The sequence below is a fragment of the Rana temporaria genome, chromosome 7 (assembly GCF_905171775.1).
Source record: "Rana temporaria chromosome 7, aRanTem1.1, whole genome shotgun sequence".
Taxonomy (NCBI): domain Eukaryota; kingdom Metazoa; phylum Chordata; class Amphibia; order Anura; family Ranidae; genus Rana; species Rana temporaria.
In genome coordinates, this window is record NC_053495.1 from 65,217,880 (window position 1) to 65,231,089 (window position 13,210).

Consider the following 13,210-nt stretch of genomic DNA (forward strand, 5'->3'; position numbering starts at 1 on the left):
CCTGCGCCTTGTTGCCCTTGTCATAGTAAAGTTGCTTCAGGCGGGTTAGCGCCTTTTCTACTTTGCCTAAAGCGAGGTCTCGCAGTGTCGTGCGCGTTTGGACAATCCGTTTAAGGAGTGCGGTGGATGGGTTTTGCAGGAGCTTAGCCTCCAGGGCCTTCAACTGTCGTTCGGCCAATGCTTTAGCAGCACCGGCATCTTTCTTCATGGCCGAAGAGAGGGCCATGCACTTTCCCCTCAGGACCGCCTTGTGGGCGGCCCACAGGGTGGAAGTGGAAACATCTGGTGTGTCATTTTCAGCGAAGTAGTGCTGAAGGGTCTCTTCTAGCTCCTGTTTCGAGGGGGCGTGTTGCAGAAGGAAGTCATTAAGCCTCCAGTTATAGGGCCGGCGGAGGGGCGCGGTTAAATTCAGGGACAGTGTGATGGGGGCATGGTCCGACCAGGAGATGGGCAGGACACTAGCCGCTTCTGCAATCCGAAGTGTGTTGTTATTCACGAAAAAGTAGTCTATCCGCGTGTGTGTGCGATGTGGGGCCGAATAAAATGTATACTGGCGATCTCCTGGGTGGAGGGCTCGCCAGGCATCAAAGAGTGCGTGTTTCCTAGTCAGTTGGCGAAACAACTTTGAATCCCTTAGGGCCCGGGTTTGTGAGGTCCGGGTGTTTGCCACTAGGCGATCCCAGGTAGCCGAGTGTGCCAGGTTAAAGTCTCCTCCGATCACCAGTATGTCATGGGACTCTCGGAAAAGTCGGGCATGAACCCTGGTTAAGAAATGGTGCTGATGTGTGTTGGGAGCGTAGACCACGCAGAGGGTAATGGCCTGTGACTGCCACAGGCCCCTGAGGATAAGAAAGTGTCCCCGAGGGTCTAAATATGTGGAGGAGCATGTAAAAGGGGACCCCTTTTTAAAGAGGATGGCTACGCCCGCCTTCTTGTTTGGTCCAAAAGCCTGGTATACCTGGGGAAAGTGTCGGGCTGCAAATGTAAAAGAGTCAGCCCTATCAAAGTGGGTTTCCTGCACCATGATAATATCTGCCCCTGATTGCCTAAACTCTCGGAGCGCCAGGTGTCGTTTCTTGTTGGAATTTAGCCCATGTACATTTAATGAAAAAATTCTAGCCATAGCCTAGGAGGGGGTGCGCTACTCGTATACTTATCTGGTGGAGCAGGCGACGAGTCCAGGTCAAGGAGCGTGACATCAGCGCGAGGAAGGCCGGGGGCCAATGGGGACGAGGCACAGGCTGCGGAGAGCAGGAGCAGGGACCACTTTAACTTTTAATGATGAGCAATCCTTGTTAAAGCTGCCATAAGCCTACGATGGAATGCAAGCAAAGAGACCTTTCATCACTTACATGACTGAGCAAGCGATTATGACTTTAGAGATTGGTCTCAGCAGAGTGATGCATTGCACTATGTTTTCAGAATAGTTTTGGATGGGTTGACATACAGTTTTGCTTTAAAGTCAGTCATGCAGAGAAAATAGTATCACAAAGCATCTAAAAAGACATGCATGAAATCACTGATGTGTCTTTAGTTGCAAATCAGAGTAGCAACCCCATCCTCCTTTTCTGGGGTACCCCCACAGCGCTCCTGGCGCCTCTTCTTTTCGAGTGCCCCCATGGAGAGCCGTTTTCTATAGGGGCCACTCATGCAGGTGTGCTCCTGAGTCATGCTGCTGCGTCCTTTGACAGACAGCAGGACTCGGCCTCACCCTCAGCTCCTGTGTCTCTGGATTTGATTGACAGCAGAGGGAGCCAATGAAGAATATAAAGAAACCTGCGCTAGGATATCAGAGGTCTAAGGCTGCTGCCTTCCTAAAAAGACTATCCCCTCGGGGACAGGATAAATATGTATGGGTGAATAGGAATGGTGGCGCTGCCTAAGTGTATGCCTGTGTCTGTGTGGACCTAAAGGTGGTCCACCCAGGCCAGGGTCAACTGTGGAGTGGCCCAGTGGTCCCAGTTGGGCTAAATGGGAACTGCGCTGGTGAGAGTCCCAAAGTTCCACAAGGACTTGAGAGCAACCGCTCTGAGGCTGTCAGCTACACTTAAAGTGCTCTATGGATAATCCCTAATGCTAGACGCCGGCAGAGATATATAGAGGGTGCTACTAGACAATGAGATGCCTCAAGGTGCCAGAGTGCGCCTGAGTTTAAACGAGGGGTGCTGTCTTTATGTAGCAAAAATACCAGATGTAAAATTCCAAAGTATAAGCGGATGCCTATAGGGGGAACAATGATGTAAGACAGGTATCTTGTACCAATATATGCAGATGAAAGGTATGTCAGGTTGTAAATGGGTATATACCAAAAACTATCAATAATATGGATATCACAGTAAATATCAGCAAGATGTGTAGCAAATGCACAAATCCCAGTATCAGCAATCCAGCCTGTGATCAAGCCAGGCAAATATACTCAGTATTGTCCGTGACCCTAGAATGTGAAGAAAAAACTGATGGTATATAGCAACCTGTAGCTATCACATACAGTTGTAATCAAAATTATTCAACCCCCCACTGAAATTGATTGTTTTGGCCAGTTTGACATTGATTTTGATCATTCAGTCATCCTGCTTACAATTAAATCAAAGAGGCATGTGTAGGTCAGACAAATATAACATAACATTTATAATAAAATAACCACAAATGTCTTTTCTGTGCTCACATCATTATCAGTTTTATTCAACCCCCAAGTGACATTCAATCTTAGTACTTAGTACAACATCCTTTTACAGTTATAACAGCTTTTAAACGTGAAGCATAGCTTGACACAAGTGTCTTGCAGCGATCTACGGGTATCTTCGCCCATTCGTCATGGGCAAAAGCCTCCAGTTCAGTCACATTCTTAGGCTTGCGCACTGCATCTGCTTTCTTTAAGTCCCACCAGAGGTTCTCAATCGGATTTAAGTCTGGTGACTGCGATAGCCACTCCAAAATGTTCCAGCCTTTAATCTGCAACCATGCTCTAGTGGACTTGGAGGTATGCTTGGGATCATTGTCCTGTTGAAAGGTCCAACGTCTCCCATGCCTCAGGTTTGTGACGGACTGCATCACATTGTCATCCAATATCTCCTGGTACTGAAGAGAATTCATGGTACCTTGCACACGCTGAAGCTTCCCTGTACCTGCAGAAGCAAAACAGCCCCAAAGCATGATTGAACCCCAGCCATGCATCACAGTGGGCAAGGTGTTCTTTTCATCATAGGCTTTGTTCTTCCTCCTCCAAACATAGCGTTGATCCATGGGCCCAAACAGTTTCATCAGTCCACAGAACACAATCCCAAAACTTCTGTGGTTTGTCCACATGACTTTTGGCATACTGCAGTCGACTTTTCTTATTCTTTAGAGACAGCAAGGGGGTGCGCCTGGGAGTTCTGGCATGGAGGCCTTCATTACGCAGTGTGCGCCGTATTGTCTGAGCAGAAACTTCAGTACCCACATCTGACAAATCTTTTCTCAGTTCCTCAGCAGTCACGCAGGGACTTTTCTCCACTCTACACTTCAGGTAGCGCACAGCAGTCGAAGTCAGCATCTTCTTTCTGCCACGACCAGGTAGCGTTTCAAAAGTGCCCTTTGCCTTGAATTTGCGAATGATGCTTCCTATGGTGTCTTTTGGTATGTTTAACATCTTTGCAATCTTCTTATAGCCATTGCCCTTCCTGTGAAGAGTAATCACCTCTTTTCTTGTCTTCCTGGATCATTCTCTTGACCTCACCATGTTTGTAACCACACCAGTAAATGTCTAGAAGGAGCTGAGTATCAGTCATTTTATAGCTGCCTAATTAATGCATATTAGGCTTTATTGCTGCTCCTTGACATCCACAGGTGTTTTCAATACCTGATTGAATACACTTCAATGAACCTCTGTTCTTCAGAGTGGTAGTCTTTAAGGGGTTGAATAATTGTGTAAATGAAGAATTCACAAAATAAATATTTACTACTGTATTACAAAACCGATTGATGTCATTTTAGTTGCATATGGTTCTTTAAGAAGTCCTTGTAGGATTTCATTCTGAATACAATTACAAATGTACACTAAATTCCCTAAAACCCTTTACAGCATTGGGGGGGTTGAATAATTTTGAACACAACTGTATATAGTCCATACATGTCCATTAAACCATTAAAGCATAGGAAATAAAGGAATCCTGGTAATGCAATTGGAGTCCGATAGCAGAGTATAGATGTGGTATAGAGGTGCTCCTACAACACACTGCGGCGTGGTCCCGGTGCTCCCCTCAGGGTTCCCCACTCACCAGATAGAAGTCCCCTCTTGGGGTGGCGTACATGTATTGTGGGGTCCTATGTCCGTTGCTCCGCTCCTATCCTTCCTCCAGAGGGATATCAGGCTCCCGATGTTCCCAGGACTCTGCTTCCTTGTTTCCTGATTAGGACAAAGTCCAAAGATGAAAAGGCAGAGCCACCTAGATAGCTGTGCAGACAGCAGCCTTTCCTTGCATTAGTTAGGTCTGGTCTCAGCTCTGGTCTGAGCTGAGACCAGACCTAACTAATGCAAGGAAAGGCTGCTGTCTGCACAGCTATCTAGGTGGCTCTGCCTTTTCATCTTTGGACTTTGTCCTAATCAGGAAACAAGGAAGCAGAGTCCTGGGAACATCGGGAGCCTGATATCCCTCTGGAGGAAGGATAGGAGCGGAGCAACGGACATAGGACCCCACAATACATGTACGCCACCCCAAGAGGGGACTTCTATCTGGTGAGTGGGGAACCCTGAGGGGAGCACCGGGACCACGCCGCAGTGTGTTGTAGGAGCACCTCTATACCACATCTATACTCTGCTATCGGACTCCAATTGCATTACCAGGATTCCTTTATTTCCTATGCTTTAATGGTTTAATGGACATGTATGGACTATATATGTGATAGCTACAGGTTGCTATATACCATCAGTTTTTTCTTCACATTCTAGGGTCACGGACAATACTGAGTATATTTGCCTGGCTTGATCACAGGCTGGATTGCTGATACTGGGATTTGTGCATTTGCTACACATCTTGCTGATATTTACTGTGATATCCATATTATTGATAGTTTTTGGTATATACCCATTTACAACCTGACATACCTTTCATCTGCATATATTGGTACAAGATACCTGTCTTACATCATTGTTCCCCCTATAGGCATCCGCTTATACTTTGGAATTTTACATCTGGTATTTTTGCTACATAAAGACAGCACCCCTCGTTTAAACTCAGGCGCACTCTGGCACCTTGAGGCATCTCATTGTCTAGTAGCACCCTCTATATATCTCTGCCGGCGTCTAGCATTAGGGATTATCCATAGAGCACTTTAAGTGTAGCTGACAGCCTCAGAGCGGTTGCTCTCAAGTCCTTGTGGAACTTTGGGACTCTCACCAGCGCAGTTCCCATTTAGCCCAACTGGGACCACTGGGCCACTCCACAGTTGACCCTGGCCTGGGTGGACCACCTTTAGGTCCACACAGACACAGGCATACACTTAGGCAGCGCCACCATTCCTATTCACCCATACATAGAGGGAGCCAATGGCTCCTGCTGCTATCAATCTATCCAATGAGGAATGTGTAGGATGTAGCGCTAAAAGTGATAGACAGGGAATGAATACAAAGTGAATGATTATTCAAATATACATTCAAATAAAATCAATAAGTCTTGATATGTCCATGCGTTATTGGCTCATTGTCGCTGACACTCGGGTCCACCAGTTCCGGTAAGAGTATATATTCTCATTAATGAGTGGATAACATACTACTCTGAAAGTTCCATCTACCTGCTTGTATTATCCATGTCTACTTGAGAACAACCACCTGTCCATTGTGGACCCTGCCTGCTTCATGCAAGGAGTGATTTACATCATAGGACTTGTTCTGTATTTTTACATTGACATAGCAGGACTTTTATTGATTTTATTTGAATGTATATTTGAATAATCATTCCCTTTGGATTCATTCACTATATATCACTTTTAGCGCTACATCCTACACATTCCCTTGCTTTGAATATTTGTCACAGTCTTATGTAGCAGGTATATATATAATTTCCTTTCATCACCCTCTCATAGGTTAGCGCAATATTAATTTATACTTTTATGTTCAATGAGGGCTCAAGATAGCGGCTATAGCTGCTGTGTTCGTCTCCATCACTGGAACGATCGGGCTCAGGTAGCTAAGGGGGGACGGGACGGGGTGCAGCACAAAAGGTTTTTTTACCTTTTTAAAGGGGTTGTAAAGGTAAAACGTTTGTTCCCTAAATAGCTTCCTTTCCCCTAGTGCAGTCCTCCTTTACTTACCTCATCCTTCGATTTTGCTTTTAAATGTCCTTTATTTCTTCTGAGAAATCCTCACTTCCTGTTCTTCTGTCTGTAACTCCACACAGTAAGGCTTTCTCCCTGGTGTGGAGAAAGCCTCTTGAGGGGGCGAGCAGGAGGGTCAAGATGCTCACTAACACACAGCTCCTTTCTCTATCTGCAAAGTAGAGAGCGTCCTGACTTGCCTGCTCGCCCCCTCCCCCCTCAAGAGGCTTTCTCCACACCAGGGAGAAAGCATTGCATTACTGTGTGTAGTTACAGACAGAAGAACAGGAAGTGAGGATTTCTCAGAAGAAATCAGGACATTTAAAAGCAAAATGGAAGGATGAGGTAAGTGAAGGAGGACTGCACTAAGGTAAAGGAAGGTATTTAGGGGAAAAAAATGTTACCTTTACAACCCCTTTAATGCATTCTATGTGAAAACATGTGAGTGATAACAACCCCTTTAAATTATGCAGCATGGATGTACTCTCATGACATGTTTACATTTATCCTATCTTTCTTCTTCCAGGAATCTATGTCATTGGATTTAGCTTCCCTGTGGTGCCTAAGGGTAAAGCTCGCATTCGAGTACAGATTTCAGCAGCTCATAGTGATGAAGATATTGATACCTGCGTACAGGCATTCACAGAAGTGGGCCGTAAACACGGCATAGTGCCATAAGACAGTGGGACTAACCGAGGACATGACTGGTCTTAAAGTCTCATCTGGAATTGCCTATCATGACAATGCTGCAACAGTGAAAGAAAAATAAGTTTGCCAATTTGGATGCAATATCTGTAGCAATGCACTTATATCATAATGCAATTGTTACATAAAGGGTAACCAGAGAGTTGTGGGTTGAGTCACCACCAAGCTTCATATTTATGAAAGATATAAAAGTACAACCTCGACACTCGAGCTTTGGTGAAACTAAAAATCCCATCATGCCTCTGCCTGGTAGTCATTGGCTGTCAGTATTGCAATGTCTTGTGGGACTTGTAGTTTTACAATAGCTGTGCCAAGGTTGCCTACCCACCTTGGATCAATGCAAAGTAATTATTATTTTTTTTATAAAATTTCTTGCTACCCATCCAGTATATCAAGGTTCTCATTCACCTAGAATCGACAGTCTCATGCACCACAATACATGCTAGCAGCGGTGTCTACATAGTCTCATAGTTCAACTCCAATGCCTGGCATTTGCACAGGGACCTCCACAATTGTACACGGTTGAAACTTTCTACAGCTTGCTTTGTTAAAGGGCTGTGAGGTATAGGCCTATGACACAGTATAGGCTACGACAAGGCTGGAGAATGAGTCTCAGTAGATGCAGCTTGAATTGTGCTGGATGAGACTGACACATGTGAAGTAAGTTTTAATATACTAGATGGATAGCTTGTAACCAGTGGATTTTAAGAGGTACTTTTGTATTCTTCTGATGCACAATTGTGAGGGAGGAGTCCTGATATTTTTGTATGCAATCTAGTTTTAGTTGGTGGGATGTTTGTCCTAGCTACTCCTGGTTATTCTTATGCTGCGTACAGACAATCGGACATTCCGACAACAAATGTTCAATTGGAGCTTGTTGTTGGAAATTCCAACCGGGTGTAGGCTCCATCGGACATTTTCTGTCGTAATTTCCGACAACAAAAGTTTTAGAGCTTGTTCTCAAATTTTCCGACAACAAAATCCATTCTCGTAAATTCCAATTTATGTGTAGCCAATTCCAATGCACAAAATTCCACGCATGCTCCAAATCAAGTACGAGACGGAAGTGCTTGGTCTGGTAAAACTAGCGTTCATAATGGGGATGGCACATTTGTCACGCTGTAATGGACTGAAAATCGTGAATCGTCTCTCACCAAACTTCTACTAACACGACTGGTATTGAACTTCCCTTTTCTAGTGCCGTCGTACGTGTTGTAGGTCACCGTGTTCTTGACGTTCAGAATTTCCGACAACATTTATGTGACCGTGTGTATGCAAGACAAGTTTGAGCCAACATCCGTTGGGAAAAAAAAATCCATGGTTTTGTTGTCGAAATGTCCGATTGTATGTACGCAGCATTAGTCCCCATGCACACAGGGCATTAGAAAAATGAGCTGCAAAGCCACTACTGATGGTAGGAAAAAGCATCTGAAAAAAATCGCTTTTAGTAGCTTTTTTCCATTGGTGTTTAACCACTTCAGCCCTGGACCATATTGCTGGTCAAAGACCAGGCCACTTTTTGCGATTCGGCACTGCGTCGCTTTATAGAGGAAAGGGTAACCGCTTAGATGAACAAAAGAGCTTTCTCACTGGATCCAAACCATGGGTGCCGGCAATGCAATAGTTATGCAAAAATAGGGGATAACTTGGACAGCCGCACTCCAAAAAATGTTCCTTTTTTTAAAACTGGTCACAAAAAATACATGCCACAGCTAAAATTAGAAGAGAAGCTGACGCGTTACACAGTGCTTAATCATAGCGTGCGCGCGCACACACACACACACACACACACACACACACAAAAAAAGCACCTTGTTCCAATGTCGCTGGGGACAAGGGCCTCAAACAGACAGCCCCTGCCCATTCACCCCCCCAAAAAAGCAGTGTAAAAAAAAAGACACAAGTTTGCGAAGTCCTTTTAAAATCTCCATTCGGTCCTCAGACGCTGTCTCCAGTCATTGTGCTAGCTCCGCTCTCTGTCGGTTCTTGTATAGCTGTGGCCATCTGGTGATGTCACGATGAGACATCACAAGGGATGCAAAAAAACATCTGATGCTGGTCAAAGCAGTTGTAAAAACGCTCTGTGTGCATGGGGTAGGATTGGCACCGGTCCAGGATTCACCTGGACAGTCCGGGATTGACAGCAGAGTGAGGGGGGGGGGGCACTCTGTGCGCCACATTACTATTCTCTTTGGAGTACCCAAAGCTGTCCAATGTCTGTTACAATACTATAGTGTTTACTAAAACAAAACAATGTTCTGTGCACCACTAAAGTGTATGGGTTTGGCTTGAACAAGAGAAGAGAAATACCATTTTAGTCAATGAGAGCCATCTTAATTAGCACTACTGAAGTCGCTCCGATGTTAGAAAAGTTTCCTGTACTACTTCAAGGTGACTTCTATCCGACTTGTGCCCATAGATGGTAAGGAGGGCTCGCAAAAGTCAGGTTTTATTGCTACCTCTGCCCCCCCCCCCCCCCTCCCGTTAGGATGATTCATCCTCTCTATTTGTCCTTTTTTATGGTTATCATCAAAAGTGAAAGTAAAAGAACATCTTAAACTCTGGGTTGTCCCCAGAACAATAATAGAAGGTAAGTCTTCCAATGAAGACACTAGTTCTGGTGACCTGGGGGATCTCAACGAATTCCTTTTAATTTGCAGAGATTTCCTCCCATTTTGGCTATGGGACAGGAAGTGAAGGAAAATCACCCAAATAGGACACATATTGCAAAAAAAATAAACGGTGGGTTATAATCCTTCCTTACTCTATGCAATATTTTTTTTAAATGTCTATAGTACTACTTTACTTCACTTTGCACATTGTACTCTAAAGCCTCGTACATACGGGCCAGAATCTCGTCAGGAAAAAAACGTGTTTCCTGACGAGATTCTTGGCAAGAATCTCTTGCCGCCCGAGTGTACAGACTCTCCTTTCAAAAGAACCACGGTTCTCTTGAAAGGCAAGAACGTGGTGACGTCATCGCGTACGACGAGAATGCGCTCGTCACATTTGATGCTGTCGCCACCATCTTGCTGCATCCTACCTATGCCTAGGAAGCTACCGCGCATGCGTCTAATTCATTTCGAGCATGCGCGGGTTTCCGCGGCGATCAGGTAAGTATACACATTCTTGGGTTTCTCGGCAGGAAAACTACGAGAAAATAGAGAACATGTTCTATTTTTGGCGTCTAGATTCTGGGCAGTTTTCTTGTCGAGAAACCTGAAAGCCTCGTACACACGCTGGGTTTACTCGGCAAGAAAGCTCTTCCAGCAGTTTTCTTGCTGGTTCTTGCCGAGTAAACCGAGCGTGTGTACGAGGCTTAAGTCAATTCATCAATGAGTAAATGCAGTTGAGTTCATAGTTTTTATACAAATGTAAAACTTTATTTTTTGATCTTCCTAAATACATCAATAGGTCAATTTTATGATTTTTCTTTTTTTTTATTATAATTTTAATTTTACTTGTCCTGGTCTGTCCTCAATAAAATAAATCTATGCTCTTTTTTATCTTTTTTTTTTTTTGTATGTCTTGTATGAAAAGCCTGGAAAATATTTAAGACAAATAATGGATGGGAAATACACAATATATAATAACGTTTCTATAGAGTGCACATTATAACTGACTTATCAGAAGTCCATTTTAGTGTAGTACAGTAAGTTTAGCAGGCCAAAAATATAATTGTTCAATACCCACACACAACTTTCTTTAAGGCTAGGTTCACACTGCTGCGAATTCAAAATCGCGATTTCGCGGCTGTGATTTCAGGGAATACCAGTCAATAGAGCTGAATTTGCTGCAATTGCTCAAATTCGCAAAAGAATTCGCAGCAGTGTGAACCTAGACTGATAATGCATTTTGCTCTAATAATTTTTAGACAAATGACAAAATAAAACTATTTAATAACATAACTAAAAAAAAGATTTTATGTATGGCAATATTGGTAAAGCACAGCATCCAATGCTAGGGGTAACATGCACACGCTCTTTGTGCTTCCATGTAAAAGGTTGCTGTACCCTGTTTACTGTCAGCTGTGTTTGGGTTACCCGTGACCTTCACTCTTCTCCTAGACAAGCTGTCTCTGGCTTGTTTTGTGCTCTTAGTGATCAAATTAACCCCGCATCACAAATTTTCTTTCCAGCTTGAATTTTAACTATAATTGGCAAAAGGTGAATAAGACATAATTTATAAAAATACATGCAGTTTTTCTATAGAAAGTGTCTATTGTAAAATAAAAATAGACATGAAAAATGTTATATTGAAGCACACTTTGTAATGACATTTAAAAAAAAAAAAAAATGAAGATGTGAATATGCTAATAATCTCATCTTGAAAAAAATATCTTCACCTGCACGTACACTTACAGGCAACCACTACTGGATAGGGTACCTGCCTCCACATGCAGTTCTGAGATGTCCATCCTTTGCCAGCATCTTGTATCCAGCAGTGCCAGGCTAGCAATTTAATTTGAGTGAGCTGAGCCTGACGGCAAGACATTCCAGGAGGCCAGGAGCATGCAGTGTTGCTTTCGTCGCAGTTAGTGTGTCGCACCCACCGAGGCCAGAACACAGGGCCCAGATCCACCCATGTAGACATTAGCTGGCAGCTTGCTTTCTGTACCAGCCACTGACGTAGTTCATTCAGCAAGGCCTGGCTACCATTTTCAGACAGTTCTGCTGGCACTCTGAAAGCACTAAAGTCAATGTATTGTGCCTCCTGGGTAAGCTTCTTTCGATAACGACTGGCACCCTCGAACAGGTCTTGGCTAAATGGTGACACGTGGTTGTTGGTATCGTTGTGTATTGGTTTCTCTACAGACATCCAGAATGGGTCAAAGGAGGACCCCAGAAGCCGAAGTAGACGGGGCACACGAAGGTGCTTCGGCTTTGGAGAATAGTGATAATCCAGTGGTGACAAGGACAGACTGTAAGGACGGGTACCAGAGGAAAGTCTTTGCCGCAAAGAAGCCACATCGAGGTCCGCTTGCTTTTCATCAAAGCGTTTGAAGTCTGCTGTCTGATTGGATATTGCCGAGACCCAGGATATCCCAAGAGTCATCAAACAGATGATAAACGTGTATCTTTGAAGCAATCCCATTTGATATATCTGCTTTTTAATGTAAGATGTTTCTTCCTGAGAAGTATTGGAGAACTTTCTGCTCTCAAGCAGCGCTGCTCAGTGTCTCCTGCCTGTCCTCACTTCAGTGTATCTCTGTTCATTTGTCTCTTGACGTCTCTGTCATTGACTTCTGGCCCTGCCTTCTGTATTAATCTTTTAACCATTGCATAGTTTATAAGTACGCCTATTCTGACCTGTCTTCCCTCTTACACTTTACACTTACTATTGTTAAATCTAGAATCTAAAATGTAGGACAATCAGTGACAGGGCAAGTATATTAACATGTAAGTCACCGGATTATAACTGCTAATTAAACTTATAAGGCTGCATTTACACTATAGTGTTTCGCAATTGTGCACAAAATTGTTTGCTTTTCCACGGCTTTAGGAAACATACAAAAATGCATCTTGCACTTGTGCCATTCAATGCTAATGCCACCCTAAATGTGACCCCAGAAAAGAAGGATTGGAGCCGCTCGGTGCAAAACCCTTGCACAGAGCAGGTAAGTATAACATGTTTGTTATTTAAAAAAAAAAAAAAAAAAACGAACCTTTATCATCGCTTTAAGTTTACTTTCCAGGTTGTACTTTGCCGTACTGACACACTCCCCTGTTTTATGTCTGCCTGCTGAATCCCGGGACCTATAGTGTCCTGTATGAGTCTCCTGTATGTGCTCGCTCCCACACCATACAACCAAGTGCAGATGCTGGCAGCGCAAGAGACACGCAGCAAAAGGCACTGTCAGTCATTGTTGTGGACATTGTGATGTCACTGCCACCTCTTGGTCCAATAAGAGGACACTTTTCATTCCAAATCTGAATGACGACCATGCCAAGAGAGCGATCCCTGTGGTTACTATGAAGAAGGGCAGCCACTCAGCATAGCAGCATCGCAGCAGTCGCTGTAGTAGCTTTGACTACTACGATGAGTTACAGCTTCCACAGAGGCGAACAGGTGTCGTAATATACTTTCTCACATTATGCCAAGCTAAACCAATGTAAGTATGCAAAATATAGCATCCCCGGAGTTCAGCTTTAATATCCCTTTTACACTGAGGCACTTTTCAGGCGTTTTAGCGCTAAAAATAGCGCCTCTCATG

At 44.0% G+C, this 13,210-nt stretch overlaps 2 protein-coding genes across 3 annotated transcripts in view; one reads left to right on the forward strand and one right to left on the reverse strand.

Moving 5' to 3' along the window:
* The window catches only part of GCAT (glycine C-acetyltransferase), a 49,546-nt gene extending 42,411 nt beyond the window's left edge, over window positions 1-7,135 (forward strand). For both annotated transcript variants that reach the window (XM_040359516.1, XM_040359517.1), the window contains one exon: window positions 6,818-7,135. In XM_040359516.1, coding sequence (XP_040215450.1) covers window positions 6,818-6,969 — 152 coding nt within the window. In that variant the 3' untranslated portion in view covers window positions 6,970-7,135. The remainder of the gene's footprint in view (window positions 1-6,817) is intronic.
* Window positions 7,136-10,896: 3,761 nt separating this feature from the next.
* Window positions 10,897-12,221, reverse strand: LOC120945387 (noggin-like). Its single transcript, XM_040359518.1, has one exon. It carries the CDS (start codon window positions 12,088-12,090, stop codon window positions 11,338-11,340), a length of 753 nt encoding a protein of 250 aa, XP_040215452.1. The 5' UTR covers window positions 12,091-12,221; the 3' UTR covers window positions 10,897-11,337.
* Between the last annotated feature and the right edge of the window lie 989 nt (window positions 12,222-13,210).

What these genes read in the sequence shown, in the direction of transcription:
- LOC120945387 (XM_040359518.1), bottom strand. Translation starts at nt 12,090, where the DNA reads ATGGGATTGCTTCAAAGATACACGTTTATCATCTGTTTGATGACTCTT.